At 53.3% G+C, this 22,172-nt stretch overlaps 2 protein-coding genes across 6 annotated transcripts in view; one reads left to right on the top strand and one right to left on the bottom strand.

The window, feature by feature from the left end:
- NRG2 (neuregulin 2) overlaps positions 1-10,348 on the top strand; it is a 178,625-nt gene extending 168,277 nt beyond the window's left edge. For all 5 annotated transcript variants that reach the window (XM_060092007.1, XM_060092006.1, XM_060092005.1 and 2 more), the window contains 5 exons: positions 2,767-2,869; positions 5,018-5,141; positions 5,503-5,630; positions 6,495-6,722; positions 9,580-10,348. In XM_060092007.1, the coding sequence (XP_059947990.1) occupies positions 2,767-2,869; positions 5,018-5,141; positions 5,503-5,630; positions 6,495-6,722; positions 9,580-10,348 (1,352 nt within the window). The remainder of the gene's footprint in view (positions 1-2,766; positions 2,870-5,017; positions 5,142-5,502; positions 5,631-6,494; positions 6,723-9,579) is intronic.
- Positions 10,349-14,960: 4,612 nt separating this feature from the next.
- Positions 14,961-22,172, bottom strand: part of PSD2 (pleckstrin and Sec7 domain containing 2) — a 55,628-nt gene continuing 48,416 nt past the window's right edge. Inside the window, exons 12-16 of the mRNA XM_060092002.1 lie at positions 21,941-22,011; positions 21,353-21,510; positions 20,302-20,446; positions 18,925-19,068; positions 14,961-16,234 (exon numbers count right to left, since the gene is read on the bottom strand). Coding sequence (XP_059947985.1) covers positions 16,025-16,234; positions 18,925-19,068; positions 20,302-20,446; positions 21,353-21,510; positions 21,941-22,011 — 728 coding nt within the window. The 3' untranslated portion in view covers positions 14,961-16,024. The remainder of the gene's footprint in view (positions 16,235-18,924; positions 19,069-20,301; positions 20,447-21,352; positions 21,511-21,940; positions 22,012-22,172) is intronic.

The raw sequence follows: 22,172 nt of genomic DNA, 5'->3' as shown, positions 1-22,172 counted from the left end.
TTATGGGGGGCTGACATGTTTACACCTTGTTGGGTCTCTCAGTGCAGGGTGTGAGCCCACGGAGGGGTGCAGTGGAACATCTTTGTTGTTAAGGGTTGAGCATGAGCAGTGGGTGCGGAGGCAAGTGTGAGCGTATGTAAATATGTGACTGCCTGTAAAGGTGGTCTGTATATTCATTCACACACCAACTCAACAAACCTCTACTGAACCCCAGAGTTGGCCAGACCCTGGCGATGTAGCATGCAGAGTCCCTGCCCTCCTGGTGCTCAGATTCACAGGGTGAGACAGACAGCAAACAAACAAGAAAGATAGCAGGTGGGGGTAAGTGCTACACAGAAAATAAAATGGAATGGGATGGCGCCTAGCCGGGATGAGGAGCTACTCTAGCTAAGTGGCCAGGGAAGCCTTGTCCAATGAGGTGACATTTGAGCTAAAACCTGACGAGAAGTAGCCAGCCCTGCAAACAATCAGGGGAGAGTGTTTGAGGCAGGGGGCACAGCAAGTTAAGGATGATGTGGATGGGCCTGCCTTGTTCGATGGATGGAAAGACTGCCAGTGCCTCTGGAGCACAGCAGACGTGGGGAAGAAGACTACAGGTGGGATCTAGAGGAAGGGACCAGGTGACCCTGGGCCTCGTGGACCATGGTAAGGCTTTGGGTTGTATTCGAATTGCAGGGGGATGCCACTGGGGGTTTTTAAGCAGAGGAGTAAAATGATCTGCTTTATGGTTGGAAATCAATGTGGCTTTGGGGCAGAGGATAGACTGGGTGAGGGGACAGGGTGTGGAGGAATAGAAGCAGAGAAACCAGTCAGAAGCGGGCAGCTGTCGAGTGAGAGATGGCATCATCTTGGATGAAGCTGGAAGCAGTGGAAATGGGACGAAGTGGTCAGATCTGGGATCTACTTGGGAGGGAGAGCTGAGACGACTTGCTGATGGATCAGGTATCAGAGTGGGTGGGAAGATCAGGAATGATTCTAAGGTCTGGGGCCGGTATAATAGGAAAGGTGGTGTCGCCACTGAAGAGATGGGAAGAGCAGGGAACGAGGGTGGGGAATCAGTGCTTCTGCTTGGCCATGGCCCTTGGATGTAGGAATCTGGAGCTCCGGAAGAGGTCAGGGCAGGAGAGAGAAACGTGAGATTCGGCTGCATACAGATGGCATTTCAAGTCTGAGTCTGGGTGAGATGACGGAGGGAGAAAGGGCAGGTGGAGAGAGGAAGAAGCCTGAGAGCTCTGGGCCTGGACCCTGCAGCCCACATGGAAGAGGGGGAAGTAGCAGCTGAGACAGAGAGATGAGCCAGTGCAGGGGGAGGAAACCCAGGAGTGAAGACCATCCCGGGAAGTGGGCCCAGCAGGAGGAGTCTGCTGAGAGGGAAGCGAATGACCACAGACTTGGCAGCAGGGGGTTGTTGGTGACCATGACCAGAGCGGTCTCAGAGGAGTGATGGAGACAGAGGCCTGAGTGGAGGACTGAGGCGTGGCTGGGGATGAGAACCGGAGGCAGGACGAGGACCGCAGAGCCTGGAGGTGGGGATCTGGGGTGGAGGGCTGTTTGTTCAAGACTCTGCATGACTGTCAGTGGGCGCGATCACGTGCGTGGCGGCCGTGTGTATTGTTGTGAAGGGTCTGTCTGTGTGTCAGACGGGCACAGTCCTCCGGGTATGTGTGCCTGGGGCTTTGTACCCAGTGTTTGCTGCTGGGCCTACCTTTGCCACAGGAGACCCTGCAAGCCTGGGGGCTTAGGGACACTGCCCAGGGCTCCACCAAGGCTTTGGGTCCCGCCCCCACTTATCCCTGTGCTGGTGGGAGGGGAGCAATGGGGAGGGGCCAGCCAGCAGCTGGGAGCCGGAGCAAAGGGCGGGGTGTCTAGGCTGTAGGCCTTGACCATGTCTGGTGCTGCCACCTTCTTCCTTTGCTTCCTCCAGGCTTTCTCTGTTCTAGAAGGGTAGGGGTTGCCCCGCCAAAAAGTGGAAGTAGAGGTAGAGGGGATAGTTGGGTCTTTTTGAGGGCTTTGAGGCCCAGCCTAGCTCAGCTCCTTCAGAAGGGTGGAGGCTGCTCCTTGAGCACAAGGGCTGTCCTAGGCGCCAGGGGGCTGTGCTGCCACTCGTGGGTCTCTGACAAGCAGAGACGGGGAGAGCTGGAGTGGGCCAGGGCCACAACCCTGACCAAGCTGCAGGGATAAACCAAGGCCTTTCTCCCCTCTCCCGCCTCTGTGGGCCTGGTCTGCTCTGTCCCTGCTCCTGGTCCTGGCATCCCTCCTAAGTCCAGCCTCTGGGCCTCATGTCCTGTCTCCAGCCCAGAACAAGCCACTCTCCACCTTCTTAAGGAAGCCAGAGTAGCCAGCCAGGCCTTTGCCCAGGGTCTTCATGTTCACCACCATGAAGACCAGCTTCCCCCAGCCCATCAAGGCTCTTTGCAGCCACCAGGCCATAGTGGGTTGCCCTCCCCTATGACCTTGGGAACTTCACCTCCATCCCACCTCCTCCAGCCATCCCCCTGCATTTTCCACTCACATGCTCCAGGCAGAGCGCGGGTTTGGGAAGGTGAACTCAGGGGTAGTCACTTGTGATGTGATGAGATCCACAGGTGGGTGGAGTTCAGTAAAGCAGGAGGGAGGGAACTGGCTGGGGAGGGGTGAGATGGATTGCAGCCGGGCAGCACCTGAGCTGGAGAGAGCCCGGGGTTTGCGAGGCAGGGGGACGGTCTGCAGCACTGTCTCTACGGGTCTGCCTCCCACCCTGCCCCCTCACGCCCTCTACCTCTGCAGAAGCCGAGGAGCTGTACCAGAAAAGGGTCCTGACTATCACCGGCATTTGCGTGGCTCTGCTGGTCGTGGGCATCGTCTGCGTGGTCGCCTACTGCAAGACCAAGTGAGTTGTCGGGCACTCAGAGCAACCAGGGACGGCTTTTGTGGGGTCAGGCTCTCCTCTCCACCGCACCATGCCTGGCCGAGCCTCCCCCATTCCTATGCCCCTCTGCCCCCTTCTGCAGCTGGTGAGGGGCCAAAGGGCTCGGCCAAGAAGCAGGAGCGGGGTGGCGGGTAGACAGGCCCCAGAGGACTGCACGAGAACAGTCATAAGCCCAGGCGGTGGAAGAAGATAGGTCTGGGCTCTAATTCAGCTCGGCCATTTCCTGTGACCCTGAGGAAACGGATGAGCTTCTCTGAGTCCTCATCTATAAAATGAGTGTGATCCTCTAGTACCTCAGAGGATCCTGTGAGGGAGGATCTGCCCTGTCCAGTCGGCAGGCACTGGGGCAGTGTTGGGGGTGGGCAAGCACAGAGAGGGAGGCACCTTCTCAGGGGAAAAAGAGACCTCACAGGGCACTGCCTAATCCCACCTAGGAGCAGTCCAAGCAGGAATACAGAGAAGATGGGGTTGGGCCACTCCTGGGCAAAGGAAAGTTGGCATCAGAACCTTGGAGCAAGGAAAGGGGCTGGACAGTTCCAGTAGAAGAGTGCAAGCTAAAGGACAAATGCGGGAGAGGATCAGCTGTGTTCATGGAGCTTGAGCAGCCCAGGATAGCTGGAGCAAAGGGCTGGGGTCAATTTTAAAAAGGTGCACGAGCCTAAAAGAACAGCTGGAACCTGCATGGCACCACAGGGCCTTGAATGTCAAGCTTGGGGACCTGGGTTTATCCTAACAGATGACAGGGAGCCATTGCAGGTTGTAGAGTGATGTGGTACAGAAAGAGTTTGCAATATCTGTTCTTATGTGGAAAGCAAGAGTCTGGGCATAGCCACCATTTGGGGGACTGAGCCCCTGGGTCTTGACTCCTGCTGCCCCTATCTATGAGATCTAAGGCCCTGCCAGCCTTGGGGTTTAGGGTTCAGGGAGCCCACAGGAGGAGACTGGGCCCACATAGGAAAATTGAGGCCAAGAACTGGGGGGAGAAGCAAGCCCCATGTTCTAACCCCTACTACATTTACTTATTTCTTCAACAAACTTTCATTCAATGCCTGCTGGACACCAGGCCCTGTACCAGGCACATGGCCAGTGCTCTAAGCAAGAGGTCCAGTGTTACAGGATGTATTTCAGAGGTGCCTAACCTCAGCTAGAGGGCAGGGAGGGTTTCCCTGAGAAAGGTGCATTTAAGCTGGGCCTGAGAGATGAGCAGGAGTTAGCAGGTGAAGAGGCAGAGAACGTGCTGCAATTGGATGCAAAGGCCCAGAGGCCAGAGGGGCACAGTATAGGATCAGAAACAAGCCCTCCAAGGATGCAGCAAGCTGGGGAGGGGAAAGGGCAGTGAGAGACAGGGCTGGGGAGAGGAAACAGGATTCTGAAGCCCAATGAAGGGGCTTTAACAGGGGAGTGACATGATTAAACTTGTTGATTACAAAACAAATGTATTGAGCACTTAATAGGTGCCGAAGTGAAGTAGCCCCACAGGTCTTGACTCCCTGACCACAGCATCCTGTTTTATTTTCTCCATAGCACTTTGCTGAAAGTATCTTGTTTGTTTATTTGTTTATGTGTTTATCATCTGCCTCCCCTACTGGCCTGCAAGCTCCATGAGGGCAGGAACCATATCTGTCTCCTCTGCTCCAAAACAGCATCTGGCACGTAGTAAAAACCCAATAGATACCAAATAAATGAATGCATGAAGTGGGCCCGCACTGTGCTTGAATAGTTTATCTACTCTTAATCCTCAGTGGTCTTTGGAATGCGTAGATGATCAGTCCGTTTTACAGATGAGGAAAGTGAAACATGGATAGTTTAAGTAATTTGCCCAGAGTTACACAGCTAGAAAGTAGTAGAGTTCTGCTCTCTCAGCAGAAGCTCATTACCACTACGCTCAGGTCCTGCTGAATTCCAGGTGGTAGTGATGATGTAGGGGGTTGATTGAAGGGGTCCTTGCTGAAGGAAGCCTGAGCACAGGAAAGAGCAGTAGCAGGAGATTGCCACGGCAGTCCCGGCACGGGTAGACTAGTTCCCTGGAGTAACAGCTAGGGAAGCTCATACTTTGTGTCAGGGGAGGCGGGGAGGGGGTGTCAGGCTAATGCACCTTCCCCTGTGCAGAAAACAGCGGAAGCAGATGCATAACCACCTTCGACAGAACATGTGTCCAGCCCACCAGAACCGGAGCTTGGCCAATGGGCCCAGCCACCCCCGGCTGGACCCTGAGGAGATCCAGATGGCAGACGTGAGTGGTGTTCCCAGGCCCCACTCTGACCTCTTGCTGTGTAGCCCGCCTTCTTATGCCCCCTGCAAGAATGGGCCAGGGAGGCGGCCGGCCCATCCTGTGCTCAGCCTTGCCTGCTAGCCTAGCCTTGCCTCACCAGGATGACTTAGCCTCACTTGGCCCACTTCCTTAAGGGAGGTCGGGGGATTGATTTCCAGGGGCCATTGCTGCCCTAACACCGAGTTGCTTATCCAGTGGACCACCACCGCCCCTGCAACCTGGAGCTTACTGCCTCACTTCCCCTGCCCACCAGGAAGGAGGGTCAACTTGGTCATCTGTCACTAACTGCCCCCCCCCAAAAAAAACCCTCTGTCTGTTCCAGTATATCTCCAAGAATGTGCCAGCCACAGACCATGTCATCCGGAGGGAAACGGAGACCACCTTCTCTGGGAGCCACTCCTGTTCTCCTTCTCACCACTGCTCCACAGCCACGCCCACCTCCAGCCACAGGTGGGCACCACCAAGGCCCACGCAGCCTTGCAGACTCCTGTATGCACACCCTCAGGGCGTGCACATGTGCACCACACACCTGCCTGGGGACACACACCAAACTCCCCAGCCAGGCTGGGCTCTGTATTGAGGGTCCCTGTGAGCAGGAGGGTGGAGGTGGGGGGCTTCAAACCAGAACCCACCACCAAACGTACATCCAGATCCTCAAGAGACCGGATTCCCTTTTCTAGTCTAAACCAGCCCCAGAGGAACAACAGCATCACTGTGTTCCCACCTAACATTTGGTTTTGTTTTGCCCTCATCAGCACCACTTCATCTGGCATAAAGTGCCTGCTCACTCAAATACCCACAGCTATTTGACGCCCTCTCCTGGGTTTTCCACGTGAACCTAGTCCACCTTAGCCTCCTCTCCAGAGGTAGGGAGGCCTGTCCACACAAGGACAAAGACTCAGACAGCTCAAGAAAGAACATGGTTGGCCCCTTTCTTCCCTGGGGAGCAGCACAGAATAGGCAGGGTCCCCATATATTGGCCACTGGGGCTGGGCTCTTAAGGCAAGTGGCTAAGTACCATGGGAGTGGGAGGGTCCCAGACAGGGAGACTAAGGAGAGTTTGGTTGCAGAGAGGAAAGGAAGAGGCCTCTCTGCACATTGCAGCTCACCCATCCTCGGGCCTCCAGCTCTCCTTCTCCCAAAATCGGGGTTTGGCATTTATGATGTTACACCTCAGCCCAGAGTGAAGGGCAGTGAGCTGAGGGGGCCTGAGATGGAATGAAGAGTCAGGGAAGGGGTGGGCCTGGGACCACACGTGCTGGGCTGCCCAGCCCCTTCTTGACCCCTCACCTCACTTCCACCTGGCTTCTCCAGGCATGAGAGCCACACGTGGAGCCTGGAACATTCTGAGAGCCTGACCTCCGACTCCCAATCGGGCATCATGCTGTCATCAGTGGGCACCAGCAAATGCAACAGCCCAGCGTGTGTGGAGGCGCGGGCACGGCGGGCGGCAGCCTACAGCCTAGAGGAGCAGCGCAGGGCTGCTGTGCCACCTTACCATGACTCCATAGACTCCCTGCGTGACTCCCCACACAGCGAGAGGTCAGTTCCTACCCCGTGACCTGTGCGCCACTGGCACCACTGACCCAGGGCTGACCCTTAGGTCACCTCAGAAACACTCCAGAGAGCCTCACCCCATTTTCTAGATGCGCAAGCAAGGTCCCTGAAAGGTTCAGTGGTCTGCTTGGGGTCATCAACATGTTAATGACCGGCTGGGACTACAGCTAGTAGACCCTGGTGTGTTAGGACCATTTAATTGTTCTACTGGGACACTTTTCAGAGTAGAAGGGCATGTTATTAATAATTGCAGTGGAACATCAGGAGCAAACAGGGTCTGGCCTGGACAAACCAGAACATACAGTTGCCCTACCCTGGTATCACCTAGAGGCCCCATGTCCCAGGAGAAACAGACAGCAAGATTGAGCAGATTGAAGAGTGGGAGGGGAGGCCGTCTGTGAGTAAACTGATGAGTGCAGGATGGGAATGAGCCAAGAATGCCTGAAGGCCCTGGAAGTATCAGCAACTAGGCCCCCATGGATCAAGATGCCATTGGGTTCCTGAGCAATGAATGCAGTGAGAACCAGGAACCTTCCCTTCTTCCCTGACTCCAAGCCAGGGGTTGCAGGGGGCCAGCCTCCATCTTGCTCTCCCCTTGGCACTTGGGATCTGTGGGAGGAGAGCAGAAAAAGGGGCATGGTACTAGGAACTCCAGGCTGGGGTGGAGAAGGCTTCAATTCAGCCTACTCCATGCCGGTCATGGACACAAAACCACTGAAGCTCACAGCTGCCTATGGAAAGTGCTAAGCATAGGACACCCCACCAGGGCAGAGAAACCCAGTCTGACGGCAGGCTCATGGGGAGCAGCTAGGTTTTCCAAGCAACCTTTCCAAGCTCAGCTCCACCACCTGTGTGACTTGGGGCAGGTTGATCACCTCTGTGCCTGTTTCCTCAGCTATAGAACAGGGAGCGTTACACCTATCCTGCATGGTTCTTATGAAGGCCACCCTAAGATCATGCGCAAAGGCTCTTTGCCTTTTACCTGACATGGCGCTGGTGCTCACTAGGTGGAGCTATGGTTATCAGTAGTAACAAGAGCAATAGGACTTCTTAATGCAGCGGTCCCCAACCTTTTTGGCACCAGGGACCGGTTTTATGGAAGATAATTTTTCCACAGACGGGGGCGGGGGGATGGTTTCAGGATGATTCATTTATTGTGCACTTTATTTCTATTATTATTACATTATAATTATACAACTCACCATAATGCTGACAGGAGGCGGAGCTCAGGCGGTAATGCAAGCCATGGGGCGTGGCCGTAAATACAGATGAAGCTTCAATCGCTCTGGCCACACACCTCCTGCTGTGCGGCCTGGTTCCTAACAGGCCACAGATGGGTACTGGTCCGCGGCCTGGGGGTTGGGGACCCCTGCCTTAATGGATGGGAGGTAGAGAGGCAAGGCGGGGAAAGACTTCCAGGCAAGGGGAACAACTTGAGCTGTTCCAGCAGAGGCACTAAGGACATGGCTGGTGAGGCGCCTAGAGCAGGGTGCGCTGTGAGGAGAGTGGAGCTGGGCCTGAACAGGCAAGCTGGGGCCAGACAGATGGCCAGTGGCCCTGGGTGGGTAAGCAGGAAGGGCCTCCTAAAGCAGAGATATGACTTTAAAAGATTGCTCTGGGAGGGAAGTCCCCGGCAGTCCAGTGGTTGAGGCTCCACGCTTCCACTGCGGGGGGCGCAGGTTCACCGGGGGACTAGGATCCCACATGCCACGTGGCCAAAAAAAGATTGTTCTGGGAATTGCATAGGCTGAAGGAGGAAAGACCCTGGGGCGGGGGAATGACCAGAGTGAACATCTAGTCCCAGGATGGAGTGGAGCGGGGTGGAGGGTATTCCAGGAGAAAGGAAATGGGTAGGACGTGATGGACGTGCATGTGGGAGAGGGAAGAGAGGGGAGTCAGATGATTCTGAAAAACAGTAATGGGGACTCCGGAGAGCGATGAGGTGCCCAGCTTTGCAGTCTGGAAGAGAGGCAGGGAGGGGGGTGGTCCCTGTCCTGAGGTGGATAATGGTTGGGCAAGAGGCCGGTTGACTCAGAGAGGGAAATGTGGAAAAAGAAAAGGGACAGGTGCCTGGGACCCAGAGTGGGAGATATTAGCAAGGGCAAACTTTTGAAGGAACTGGTGGTCTTCAGCCCCAAGCAGAGACACTTCAGTGGGGTCTTGGTAACTGTGAGCTCTGGGCTGAGGACCCTACCTGAGGTGGGAGCAGTCACTTCCCTGAGGCAGCTTTTAGCTTCAACTTAAAAAGGAAAATATTTCCCCATTGTAGCCATCAGCCACGGGATGAACTGTCCCGGAGGGGAGGTAAGTCCAAGTCACAGGGGTGGCTGAATGCAGGGACTAGAATGAGGAATTGGGCAGTATGAGTTCTGGTTCCTGCCTGGCCTGGGTTCAAATCCCAGCTCAACCACTTCCTGGCTGTGTGAACCTTGAGTAAGTCAATTAAATGTTCTGAGCCTCAGTTTCCTCACGTGTAGTACGGGACTAACAGAAGCCTCTTATAGAATTACTGTATTAGATGAGACCACACATGTAAAATGCCCCAGCCTTAGCCTCACCCAAAGTAACCATTCAGGAACACCGGTGACTGTGAGCATCCCCACAGCCAAGGACCACTGACACGTTTATGGAATCATCCAACAACGCTACGGAATGAGCACTGTGGTTACTCCCGTTTCACAGATAAGCAAACTGAGGCTCAGAGAAATTAAGGAAATTTATTACGGTCACTTAGGAATACCAGCATGGTTCTTGCAAGAGGGACCCTGGGCAAGACCGCTGCTTTGCATCAGGTCCGCCCCATCCCCTGGCCACCGGCTCACGTCTCTGCCTCTTCCCGCAGGTATGTGTCGGCCCTGACCACGCCCGCGCGCCTCTCTCCCGTGGACTTCCATTACTCGCTGGCCACGCAGGTGCCGACTTTCGAGATCACGTCCCCCAACTCGGCGCACGCCGTGTCGCTGCCGCCGGCCGCGCCCATCAGCTACCGCCTGGCGGAGCAGCAGCCGCTCCTGCGGCACCCGGCGCCCCCCGGCCCCGGTCCAGGGCCCGGGACCGGTGCGGACATGCAGCGCAGCTACGACAGCTACTACTACCCCGCGGCGGGACCGGGGCCGCGGCGCGGGGCCTGCGCCCTAGGCGGCAGCCTGGGCAGTCTGCCCGCCAGCCCTTTCCGCATCCCCGAGGACGACGAGTACGAGACCACGCAGGAGTGCGCGCCCCCGCCGCCGCCGCGGCCGCGCGCCCGCGGCGCGTCCCGTAGGACGTCTGCTGGGCCCCGGCGCTGGCGCCGCTCGCGCCTCAACGGGCTGGCGGCGCAGCGCGCACGCGCGGCGCGGGACTCGCTGTCGCTGAGCAGCGGCTCGGGAGGTGGCTCGGCTTCCCCCTCGGACGACGAAGCGGACGACGCGGACGGGGCGCTGGCGGCCGAGAGCACGCCTTTCCTCGGCCTGCGTGCGGCGCACGACGCGCTGCGCTCGGACTCGCCGCCGCTCTGCCCGGCGGCCGACAGCAGGACTTACTACTCCCTGGACAGCCACAGCACGCGGGCCAGCAGCAGACACAGCCGCGGGCCGCCCCCGCGGGCCAAGCAGGACTCGGGGCCCCTCTAGGGCCCCCGCCGCCCCCTCCGCCTCGCCCGCCCCACTGTCTTTAAGGAGAACAGAGACCGCCGACTGGAGAGAGAGAGGAGGGAAAAAAAGAAATAAAAATATTTTTATTTTCTATAAAAGGAAAAGGGTATAACAAAATGTTTTATTTTCATTTTAGCAAAAATTGTCTTATAATACTAGCTAACGGCAAAGACGTTTTTATAGGGAAACTATTTATATGTGACATCCTGATTTACAGCTTCGGAAAAAAAAAAAGAAACAACAAAAAAAAAAGAGAGATGGGCCAATTTTTTGACTCTTTAATAGAAACCTATATTGTGGTGCCTTTTGCTGTACGCTAATCTGGAGCTCCTGGAGAGAAGTCTGGGTTGCGGGGTGGGGGAATGTAGGATCCCAAGCTGGCGGGGGTCGTGGGAGGTGGTGGTGGTGAGACAAAGCAGGAGAGAAGAGGCTGCGGGATTGGGTTCGGGTGGGCACGAGGCTGGGGGCCCCAACGAACGACATGAGGTCCGGAGTAGCTTTGCCCCAGTGCAAGCTCTGGAGTCCTGGGCCCCCTGAGGAGAGGGCGGGGATCCTAGGTTTGGAGCTAGAGTTGGGGTCAGGTAACGTCCAGGGGGAGACTAAGGCCCAGCGACAGCAACCAGAATGGGGAGGGGGGCCTCCCCGCTCCTCACAGCTGCTAAGGGAGGGGGGCACTGAGAAAGAGGTCTTCCCAACAGCCTCGGCCGGGGGAGGGGGCAGCTCTGCCAGGGCCCCAATGTTCGTGGCTCCTCCTCCCCTATGGCCTCCAGGACGCCCCTCCGTCCTCTGCAGCACCTTCGTTTACAGGTCGTCTTTTCTATTTTACTCCTGCATGTCCTTTGCATTTCAGATTCTTTAGATTGGATGCATGGTCACGCTGGGACCGAGAAGAGCCACTTGACAGTGTATTTGAGTCCCCTCTTAGCAATAAAGTAACACCATTTCCTTCTCACAGCCCAACTCCCAGCCCCTAGCCCACCCATGACTTCCACTCCCTCTCCAGCCCTGACCTCGCCACCCTCCCAAAACTGGGTCCACTGCTAATTTGTCAAAAAGGTAATTGTTTAAAAAAAAAAATCCTAAGCAAATGGGAAACCTGCCCCTTGAAATGTGCAAACACCTGACTGTTGACACTTGAACATTTTTATATTATAAATAAAATCAGAAATAACTCATGTTTGACTGCGTGTGCCTAGCCCCCAGGTGAGGAGGGAGACAGAGGATGAAAACCTGTGATAGAGATGGATGGATGTTGGTGTGGAGGTTGGAGAGGGCCAGAGCAGTCCCTGGGAGAAGAGACCCTCCCTTCAATCTCCCTGCCTTCGACTCCCACGACAGGCTCCAGCCCTCCTCCCTGTTCTAAGAACTTCACAAGGTGTCCCCCAGCTCCCCACCCACCGCCCCCCGCTGCTGGGGAACCTGGCCGAGGGGCTGATGCAGATTACTCTGCTTCGAGCTCAGCCTCAGAGCCCTGGCCCAGTTCCTGCCCTGGAGCTACAGGGGCCAGAATGAGGCAAGAGTTTCCGGGCCTAGGTGGGTGAGGAGGGAAGGGTTGTGAGGTTGGCACTGAAGCAGCTGAGGCAAGATGACCCTTGGGGCTTCAGGCAATGTGTGGACATGAAAAGTGGCATAATGGGTACCCTCAGCTGCCAGGAGGACCACAGCTGCTGCAGCTTTTAAGCCCACAGGGTGTTGGGTTTTTTTATATCCCCTCAAAGCCAGGGCCTGTCTAAACTTGCAGTCCCTGATGAAAGGTACATGATTTCAGGCATGGAGAAGGCAGATGGTGTCCAGGGTGAGCCTTTCCCCTCATTGTTTAATGTTACTAAGCCAATGCCCAGCACCAGGAACCATTAGGTTCCAACCAGGCACAAAGGAGTCAGCTATCCAAAGAGCTCCCGTGGTTGACGTGTGGGCGTGTGCACAAATGTGTGTAGTCAGCTCAGAGACCTACACATGCGAAGGACAGAGAGGCTTAGGGTTGAAAGGGCTTAGGTATCAACAGGGCCTGAGTTCAAATTCCAGCTCTGCCCCTCACTAGCTGTGTGACTTCTCTAGGCTGCACTTGCCTCAGCTGGGAAAGGGTGATGCTAATACCTACCTCAAAGGGTTGCTGTGGAGATTATATAGAGCGCCCAGGATTGCTTCTGGCACATGATAGATGTCTATTAATGGCTAATTTGATGATGATGATGATGACCATATCCTGTGCCTTGCATTCTTGAGTCACACAGAGAGTGGCAAAAACTGGATGAAAGGGAAGTGATGGAGAAAAGTAAAGAACTAGACACATATTCATGTGGGGACGCTGGGGAAAAAAAGTACCTGTTACAAAGAAAAAAAGGAAATTAATGAACTAAATGCTACACAAACCTGCAAATCACTGACTTCTCTCGCCCCTGATGATCTCGTCCAGATCCCTGTGCCAGCTCTGAGTGTGCTATTGCCTCTAAAATTCTCTGAGCGCCAGTAATTCCTCTGTGTGATTTATGATCTCTGTATGACCCTGAGTACTTCGGAATGACCTCTTGGTGAACCCATCGACCTTTTCATGACCCAGTTTATTGTCCTCATTTGACCCTTCTGAGGGCCTGAGTTGCTATTACCTTCTAAATTTTCACTCAGAAACCACTTCCATGACTCCAATGAGCACACCAACCTCTATCTAACCCAGAGTAATTCTGGATGACCTCTTGGTGAACCTATTGACCTCTATGTGACCCCAAGTAATTCTGAATGACCTCTTGGTGAACCCACTGACCTCTTCATGACCCAGTTTAGTATCCTCATTTGACCCTTCTGAGGGCCCTAAGTTTTTACCTTCTAAATTTTAGTCAGAAACCACCTCCATGACCCCAGTGAACCCATCCACCTCTATGTAACCCCAGGTAATTCTGAATGGCCCCTTGATTAACTCATCGACTTTCACATGACCCCATTTGGTACCTTCATTATCTGCTCTGGATTCTAAGTTACCTGCTGAGTCTAAGGCCAGAACCTAATCAGTTTCCTTGACTCCCCATCATATCAGCCACCTATTCATTCACAGGTGTGAACGGAACCTAGGAGCAGGTGTGGCCAGAGAGGCCCCTTTTCTACTCACCTCTCAAATTCTGCCTTGGGGCATCTTTAGTATGGCCTGTCAGGAAGAGGTATAGCCCTGTTAAGTGACTTTCCTACTACTACCCTGTCCCCCAGGAGCACTTAGGACATTCGGGTGGCTTCCTGAGTCAGTCTTCCCCACTTCTCCAATTCTTTTTTCTTCTCTCTGCCAGGTCATTTTTGGCTTGTCTCCCCAGCCCTTCCAGAGTCCCAAATGGAAATGGTGACTGTCTGTCCCCCTCCCCACTAGACTGTGAGCCCCGTGTGGACAGGGATCTGGTCAATCCTTTTCTCACTACAGTATCCCCAGCACCCAGCACAGTGTGCAGCACTGTTCACCTTCACTGAATGAGAGGATGGAGGCTCAAGAGACGCTGTCCTCAAGGGTCAGCCCCTAGGAGTCCCTGAGCCCACGGACACGTCCCAGGACCACCAGGTGGCGCAAACCACTTATCGCATCTCACCTGCAGTCCTCCAAGTCTCTGGATTTGGACAGTCCTGGAAAATGGACCTATTAAGGGCAGAGGTTGTGGAGGGAATATGATGGGCCATTAGAATGCAGAAAAAAAAGAACTTTGCTTTAGATTTATTTTCATCTCATCTTTTTAAAATTTCTATTTTTGTGTATGTTTTATAATGTACATAATATTTTAGTACAGTAGTACACGTATATAATTTACAATAAATAATTATACAATTAAGAAAGTGAACTAAACGTTTTTTTTACTGATGGGAGGCACAGCTAGTGCTCAGGGAAGCACACGTGTCTGCAGCGGATGGAGCCTGCTCCTCTGCTTTCACTCACCCACCCTCGTGAGGTAAGAGGGTGGGAAGCTGACCCCAAACTCAAAGGACCTTTGAGACAGCGTGGAGAAGAAAGTACAGAGAGCTTTTTTATGTTGCCACATTGCTCTTTCAATTTCACTTAAATGAACATTTACTTCCACTCAGCAAAATGAAGGTGCCAGATGGCTTGGTTATAAAATACACTCAGCTGATCCAAATTAAATAACCTGGATTTAAGTCACTACATCTCTCCACAGACTCACAGGTCCCTTGTATCAAATGTGAGTGGGCTTATAAATGTTGACTGCTTAGTTGCAAGGTTGGCTTATTAACTAAATATGTTACCACTGAGGTCAAACTGCTGGCCAAACGACAGTAATCTATTTTAAAAATAGAAAGGATTTGCTCATCACAGCTGTATTGCAGGTACCACCACTGTCAGTCTGAGGATTGCAGGGTTTAAAGGATGCTAGTCTGTGATCATCACATGGAAAATTATTCTTCCCAGACATGTCCTTCACTAGCGTTTCTGAGTCACTAGAACAGTACGAGAAATAGCAACCTAAAAAACAATCAACAACTTGTCATTCCACCTTTTCCCAAGACCAAGAATTAATGGCTTCCATAACCTTCCCCCACCAAACATCTTTGGGCTTGTTGACAAATGGCTATTTGCAAGGCAGAGTGTCTTTTATTCCTGTAGCAGTAGAGCTGTACAAGAGGCCACCTCTGGAGCTCAGAGACCCGGCAGCACCAACATAAAGACCAAAATATAAACAGGGCCACGGTCCCATCCCACTCACACCCCAGGATGCCTGTGGGACAGAAGGGGCAGCACACACACACACACACACACTATTTATTCCAAAGCATTAACTGTAAGAGCAGTTTAAGTCACAGGTCAGCCGGAAGAGGGGGAAATAGGGTGAGAGGAGGTCATACTATCTCTACCTTACCTTCCAGAGTGTCAGGGCCTCCAGGGGCCAGAGAGCAGCCCTCCTTGCTAACAAGTGCATTCTGAAATAGGCTTTTCCTACCTCTTATTTCATCCTCTAACTGATATCAGTTCCAAAACCATCTCTAGAGGAGTTCCTTATATATATATATATATAAAATTCTTATATATATACATTTATGTCCATATAAAAGAAAGCAGTAGTGGCCTCGATGGATGGAAGATGAGGTGGACACACACTTGAGTGGAGAGAGCTTGGCACTGAGGGACAGGCCTGGGTCCTGGGTTATTGCCAGGTGAGGCAGGAGAATGGGGTGTGGTTCCCAAGGCTGCTGAGTGGAGGAAGAGAGGATAGTGCTGGTGGTCTGCAGACCTGCTGCTGGTCAACTCAGAGGAAGGAGGAGGAGAAAGGGTGGGAGTCCAAGCTGAGACCTGGGGTCAAGACCTGCCCTCGGAAACAAGGGAGATAAGGGGAGGAACTTGTGAGAAGAGGAGAGCCTGGTAAGTTCAACCACCCTTCCCACTTCTTGAGATGGTGGCTAGAGCATGCACACAACTGGCCTAGAAAATGAGGCTCTGGGGTGAAGAGGGATGTGAGAGCTGGGGAGAGGGTCGGAGGCCCAGAGAAGCCCCAGGATGCAAGATCGACACCATGAATAGCATCTCCATCTCCTTGGCCCACAGGGCTCTCCACACCCCCCTGGCTGCCCAACAACTGCCTGGAGCTGATCCAAGTGGCCCCTGGCTGGAATTGTGCTCACTGACCCCTCTGGGGGCATTGCCTGCCTCTGGGACCTGCCCATCCATGCCAGCTAAGTATCAGGCCCAGTGTTATCCCTCGTGGCTTTGCTGCCAGTCACAGTTCCATGGCCCTGGCTGAGGGCAGGGCTCGAGTGTGTCTTGCGGAGAGACGGGTCATCCCCCTCCAGGGTGGCCAGCCGGGCCTCAATCCGCTCCAGGTCATCTGAGCCCACTTTGATTTTCACAGCCAGGAGGTGGATGTAGGTCTCATAACGGCTTTTCTGGGGAAAGGGCAGAGAAAGGCCAAAAACAAAGTCAAAAGACAAACAACAAAATGAGAAAAAAATGTATCTTATATAACAAAAGACTAATTTCCTTAATATTTAGAGAGCTCTCACAAATCAATAAAAAGGAGATAAACAACCCAATAAAAAATATTAGGCAAGGGACATGCACAGAAATTTCACTCATAATTTTAAAAACTCTAAATTAATTGGCAATGACATTGGATATGATACCAAAAGCACAGACAAGAGTGAAAATAGACAAATAGGATTTTATCAAAATTTAAAACTTCTCTGTATCAAAGGACACAGTCAATAGAGTGAAAAGGCAATCCACAGAATGGGAAAAAAGTATTTGCAAATCATAAACCTGGTAAGGGTCTAGTATCCAGAATATTAAAGGGAAAAAAAACCTCCTACAACTCAACAACAAAAACACAGCCCAATTTCAGGATGGGCAAAGGACTCCAATAGACATTTCTCCACAGAAGATATACTAATGACCAATAAGCACACAAAAGGATGCTCAACATCACTATTCATCAGGAAAATGCAGATCCAAACCACAATGAGATATCACCTCAAACACATTAAGATAACTACCATCAAAACAAAAACAAAACAGAAAGTAACAAGTGTGTTGGTAAGGATGTGGAAGAATTGGAACCCAAGTACACTATTGGTGGAATGTAAAATGGTACAGCTACCGTGGAAAACAGTGCAGCTATTCCACAAAAAGTGAAAAATAATATTACATGCAATTCAACAATTCCACTTCTGGATATAAAAGCAGGACTGAAAGCAGGATCTCAAAGAAACATTTGCACACCCATGTTCATGGCAGCATTATTCACAGTAGCCAAAAGATGGAAGCAACCCAAATGTCCATCAGTCGATGAAAGGATAGCCAAAACGTGGTATACAAATACAACAGAATAGTACTCAGCCTTAAAAAGGAAGGAAATTCTAACGTATGCTACAACAGGGATGAACCTTGAGAACATTGTGCTGAGTGACACAGGCCAGTCACAAAAACATAAATTCTGTATGATTCCATTTATATGAAGTACCTAGAGAGTAGTCACATTCATAGAGACAGAAAGTAGAACTGTGGTTGTCAGGGGCTGAGGCTGGGAGGAGGGTGCTGAGGAGTCTTTGTTTAATAGTTATAGAGTTTCAGTTTGGGAAGGTGAAAAGGTTCTGAAGATTGGTTGCCCAAGAATGTGAACAGGCTTAACACTACTGAACTATATACTTAAAAATGATGATAAGATGATGTTAAGGTGGTCAATTTTACGCTATGCTTTTTAACCACAATTTTTTTAAAAAAAATTTAATCCAAATTAAAACAGCAATAAGACACCACTTGTTAAACCTATCAGATTAATGGAGATTATGTCCAGTGTTGGTGAGGGCCTGGAGAGAGAGGCACATTCATGAGCTATTAAAGGGGCTGTAAATTGGTAAACATTTAGGAGGGAGATTTGGCAGTGTCTGAGGCCTTGACTCTGAGCTTCAGGCCCTCACTGCAGTCCCAGGGGAGGCAGGGACTAAGGGTCACAAGACCCTGTTCTTACCCAGCTCTGCCACAGGAGCTGAAAGACCCTTCATTTTGGGCTTCACCTCCCCTACCCTTCATTCTCCCCACCACTCCCCACCACCCCCAGTTAAGCCAGGCAGGGGGTGAGAAAGACCAGGGCTCTGGAGCCACAATCAACTGCCTGGGTTAGGATCCTGGCTCCTGCACTTCCTGTGTCACCTCAAGCACATGATCCAACCTCTCCAAGCCTCAATTTCCCCATCTTTAAAATGGGGATAATAACAAAACCCACGTCACAGAGTTCATATGAGGATTAAATCAATCAATACAAGGGAAGTGAAGAGAATCACACCTGCCAATCAGTGTGGCTTTTTTTACATCACAGAGAGAGTGAAATGGAGAAGACTTCCAAAAGCTATAAAGTGTTATGTTTTTCAAAAGGTCAGGATCAATCCTGGGAGCTCTCCTCTCTCCTCTATGCTGCAGTAGAAAATCAGAGTGGAAATCTAGAGGCTGAGAGGGGCGACTTCCCACCCTTCCTGCTCCAGGGGCTTCCTGACTTGGTCTCAGCCTCTCTTGTGTCTGTCCACCCCCCTGGTGCAGGTCGGTCCAAAATGGACAAGTGGTTCCTGCCTTCCTCCCCCAAGTCCACCCCGCCATCCTTCACCCCACGGTGGGGCAGAACCAGGGGAGGGGGCAGAGACAAGATGGAAAGAAGGGGGAGCTCAGAAGGAAAGACCAAGGTGCTCTGCTTGATAAACCTATGTGAAAGAGGCACAGGAGACACAAGGGGGGAAAGTCACGTGGAGAGAGCTTATGAGTTCTGTGGTTTGGTCGTAAAAACTTCCCGAGAAGCTGGGCCTATGGGGAAAGGGGAGGTGAGGATGGGGCTTGGAGAAAGATGTAGAGGGGTGACAGGGGTCTCTGGTAGAGCCCGTCTGGTGCTCTTTGAGAGACATAAGTGAGGGCACAATTGTTTGTGCAGCTGGACTGTGCAGAGATAGGCCCACAGGAGACCACAGTCCACGACTACAGGGGAGCCCCCAAAGCAGGAGCCCCTGGTCAGGGAATGATGTGGAAGGCAGGAGCTGGCCTCTTCCTCCTGCTCTAGCCCTGTTCTTCAAAACCCCTCCTTTGAAGGGCCCACCTCAAACGTGAGATAATGCTCCTTCAGCCGGTTCTCCTCAGCCTCCTTGGACTTGATGCCCCTCTCGACCGGGTGACACCTGTGCTCAGCCAGCTCTGCAGTCACCTGCCTCAATTTATTCTCATGAGAACGCAGCTGCTCCTCCTGCAAAGACAAGCCATGGACTGTGAGGTCCCACTCTCAGGAGGTCACAGGGCTATCCCACAGGAGCTGCTTCACCAAAGGGAAACTGAGGCCTGGCCAGGGTTGTCAAATACACAGGGGCAGAGCCGGGTCTAGGCCCAAGGGAGCGTTCCGCCGCTGCCTTCCTTCCTCCCCTCCTGCCATTGGCATCAGCTCTCCTAGAGCCTCCCCAGCAGGCTCAGGAGATGAGAGACCCTCACACTGTGTGTGGACGCAGACACTCCCTTACACAAACACACAGTCACCCAGACACAGCCCCTGGCTCCTATGAACCATCACATGCACACAAGCCCACTGGACCAAGGGGCAGCCCGGCCTCGGCACCCCCTGGCTTCATACGATGCACACAGTCTCTCACATTCATGCCCGGACACGGCTGATGGCCACAGACCCAGGATCATACCCAAAGACACTGTTACTCACAGACAAGTGCACAGTACACCCCAGCCATCACAGCACAGCCAGACCCCTTTGTGCCATGCAGGCACTGGGCTGCATGCATTTGTGTGTGGGGTGTGTGTGTGTGCGCGCGCAGACACAAGTGTGGTGTAGGTGTGGGTGCACAGCACGTGTGTATACACATAAACATGCGTGTGCTTGAATGGCATGTGTGCACGTGGGGGGAGTGTGCACCGCTTGCACAGCCCCAGGGGTCTGTGGAGAAGACCCCGGACAAGGGCCCTGACAGGAAGGGAAGTATAGCGCTGCCCCTGCCCTCCACCTCACAAGTAGTGGCCCACCATTTATCCTCCCCTCTCAAAAAAAAACCTCTGAAAAATGGAGTATTCATGAGTAGGAGCTTTTTAAGGATTACAAATAAAATATTTAAGGGTAGGTGAGGGCAGCAAAAGAGCCCTGGATGAAGGGGCAGCCAAGTCTCACCTGTCGCTCGCTCCCTGTGACACACACATTCTCTCCCATTCGTCCCAGACACACATTATGCCCACAGACCACAACCGCATCCACAGGACACACTGCCACTGGCACACCCAGACCATTGTGTGGTGTGTGGCCTCAGTCTCCCCATCTGTAAACGGGGATGGGGTGCGGTGGAGTTGGAGGAGAATATCTGCCCTTGTCTCTTAGCCCAGGACCAGGCGCCGGATAGGCGCTGAGGTGAGGGCTGTTGAATGAGGGGCCTGGCACGGCAGAGGCAGCCTGGGGAGGTGGTGTTGTGATCCCAGGAGCTTGTACCTGGCAGAGGCGAGTGGTGCAGGAGGGCAGCAGGGGCCGACAGAACTTCTTCATGGAGCTGACGGCAGCTGGGAAGGCGGGCGCCGAGAAGATGGCAGCCACCAGGTTGATCCTAAGGATCCAGGACAGCATTTCTTCCTTGCTCCTGGGGAAAGGAGGGGAGGGGAGAGCGCACTGGCTTCTCACAATAGGACTCCCTATCCCACACCCAGCACCCAGTACCCAGCACCAGCCTGGCACAGAGAGGGCATGAAGACCTCCGTGTAAGTGGGCAAAGGAGTGAGGGAGGACGGCAGGATGGGGGCTGGATGGGCCTGGTCACATCTGTGTAGGGAGCTCCCCTCTGTCCCAGCTCCCAGGCAAGACCTGGATTTTCATGTGGAAATAAAGCTGCCCAGCCAGGTTCAGAGCTAACAGCCTGGAGCTAGTGAGTGTGACACCAGCAGGGGATTGTTAGAGGCAGCTGGGCAACTGGTCACCCCAACTTGGCCATCTCGTCCCTGCCCCACTACCTGGCCCGGCACATCCACTCTTGTCCTGAGAGCTCACTTACCAGCCTCCCCCCTTTTAATCTCATCTGACACATGAAACCCCAATCTCAAGTCACAGGAGGATGGAGCGCAGGGGAGTGGAATGAAGGTCTTATGGAGAAACTGTAGGGTGAGTCTTTTGCACCCGTCCCCCCGACTTTAAGTGGAGGATGATAAAGATCCCATCTGCCCTGTATTTAGGGACTTCAGTGCACATCTGAATCACCTAGAGGGCTTGTTAAAACACAATTGCTGGCCCATCCCCAGCATTTTTGGTTCAGGAGGTCTAAGGTGGGACCAGAGAAACTGCATTTCTAACAGGTTTTTCAAGAGATGCTGAGGGAACCACACTTGAGAACCAGTGCTCCTGGGGAGGGACCCAAGCTGTTTACGGATACATTCACTCTCATGGCTGCTGTGCAGGGGAAGCTAAGGGCGCCTCCCCTGAGGTGGACGAGGCGAGGGGATGGGGCAGGTCCTGAGCCCAGGGTGGGAGCGAGGGTGCTCCCACTCCTACTTACGGTGCCTGGAAGAGGAAGACCCTCCAGTCGGCTGTCTTCAGCTTGAGCACATTGGACTTCTTGCTGTAGTCGGAGGCCCTGGTGGCCAGAGCATGGTGCACACGAATGGCGTTCTTCAAGTCGCCCTCAGACAGGGCTTTGTCAGGCCTGTACTCATCCTGGACAAGCCAGGTAGGGGTTGGGCAAGCCTCTGTCATCACCAGGCTCTGACTTACTGACCCATACTTCCTGCACCCTCACTGTCCCTCCCTTTTGCTCTCTTTCTCTCTGTCCCTGTACATCCCACCATTATTCAAGCTGCTGCCACTCTGATGCCATGCCCACCCCAAGAAGACTCACTAGGCACTCCTCCCCAGTTGGTCTCAGAAGCCTGAACAGGCCTTACACTGTGTATCCTCTGAACCCCTGAACATTCAAAAGACCCCTCCCTGAAACCACCAAAGCCCTTCGTGAGCCCGAGTAAGGCCTTTGATGAGGGAGGACCCAGAATCTGCCTAAGCTCTAGGTCCTGCCCGGGACTCTCTGGACACCATAAGGCAGGGGCTGAGCTGGCCCTTTCTGGGTAAGGACTCTGGGGTAGTCTCTCACCTTCTGCAGGTACAGAATGGTCCCTTTGAGCACCGCGTAGAATTTCTTCCAGCCACGCCTCCCACGGGGCGCTGGGGAGGGGGGCACGGGTAGTGTGGCCACAACCAACCACCCCGATATCTCTTCCCTTGTGTCCCCCACACGTCTGCCTGCATGGGCATTACCAGAGGAGTGGCCAAGGGGGTGTGGACCCCCTCTGGACTAGCATCCCTCCCCATGCCCCTTCCCCGCT

The sequence above is a fragment of the Mesoplodon densirostris genome, chromosome 3, assembly GCF_025265405.1.
Source record: "Mesoplodon densirostris isolate mMesDen1 chromosome 3, mMesDen1 primary haplotype, whole genome shotgun sequence".
In the NCBI taxonomy this organism is placed as follows: domain Eukaryota; kingdom Metazoa; phylum Chordata; class Mammalia; order Artiodactyla; family Ziphiidae; genus Mesoplodon; species Mesoplodon densirostris.
The sequence above is the reverse complement of the archived record's forward strand: the minus strand, read 5'-3'. Positions and strand labels throughout refer to the sequence as shown.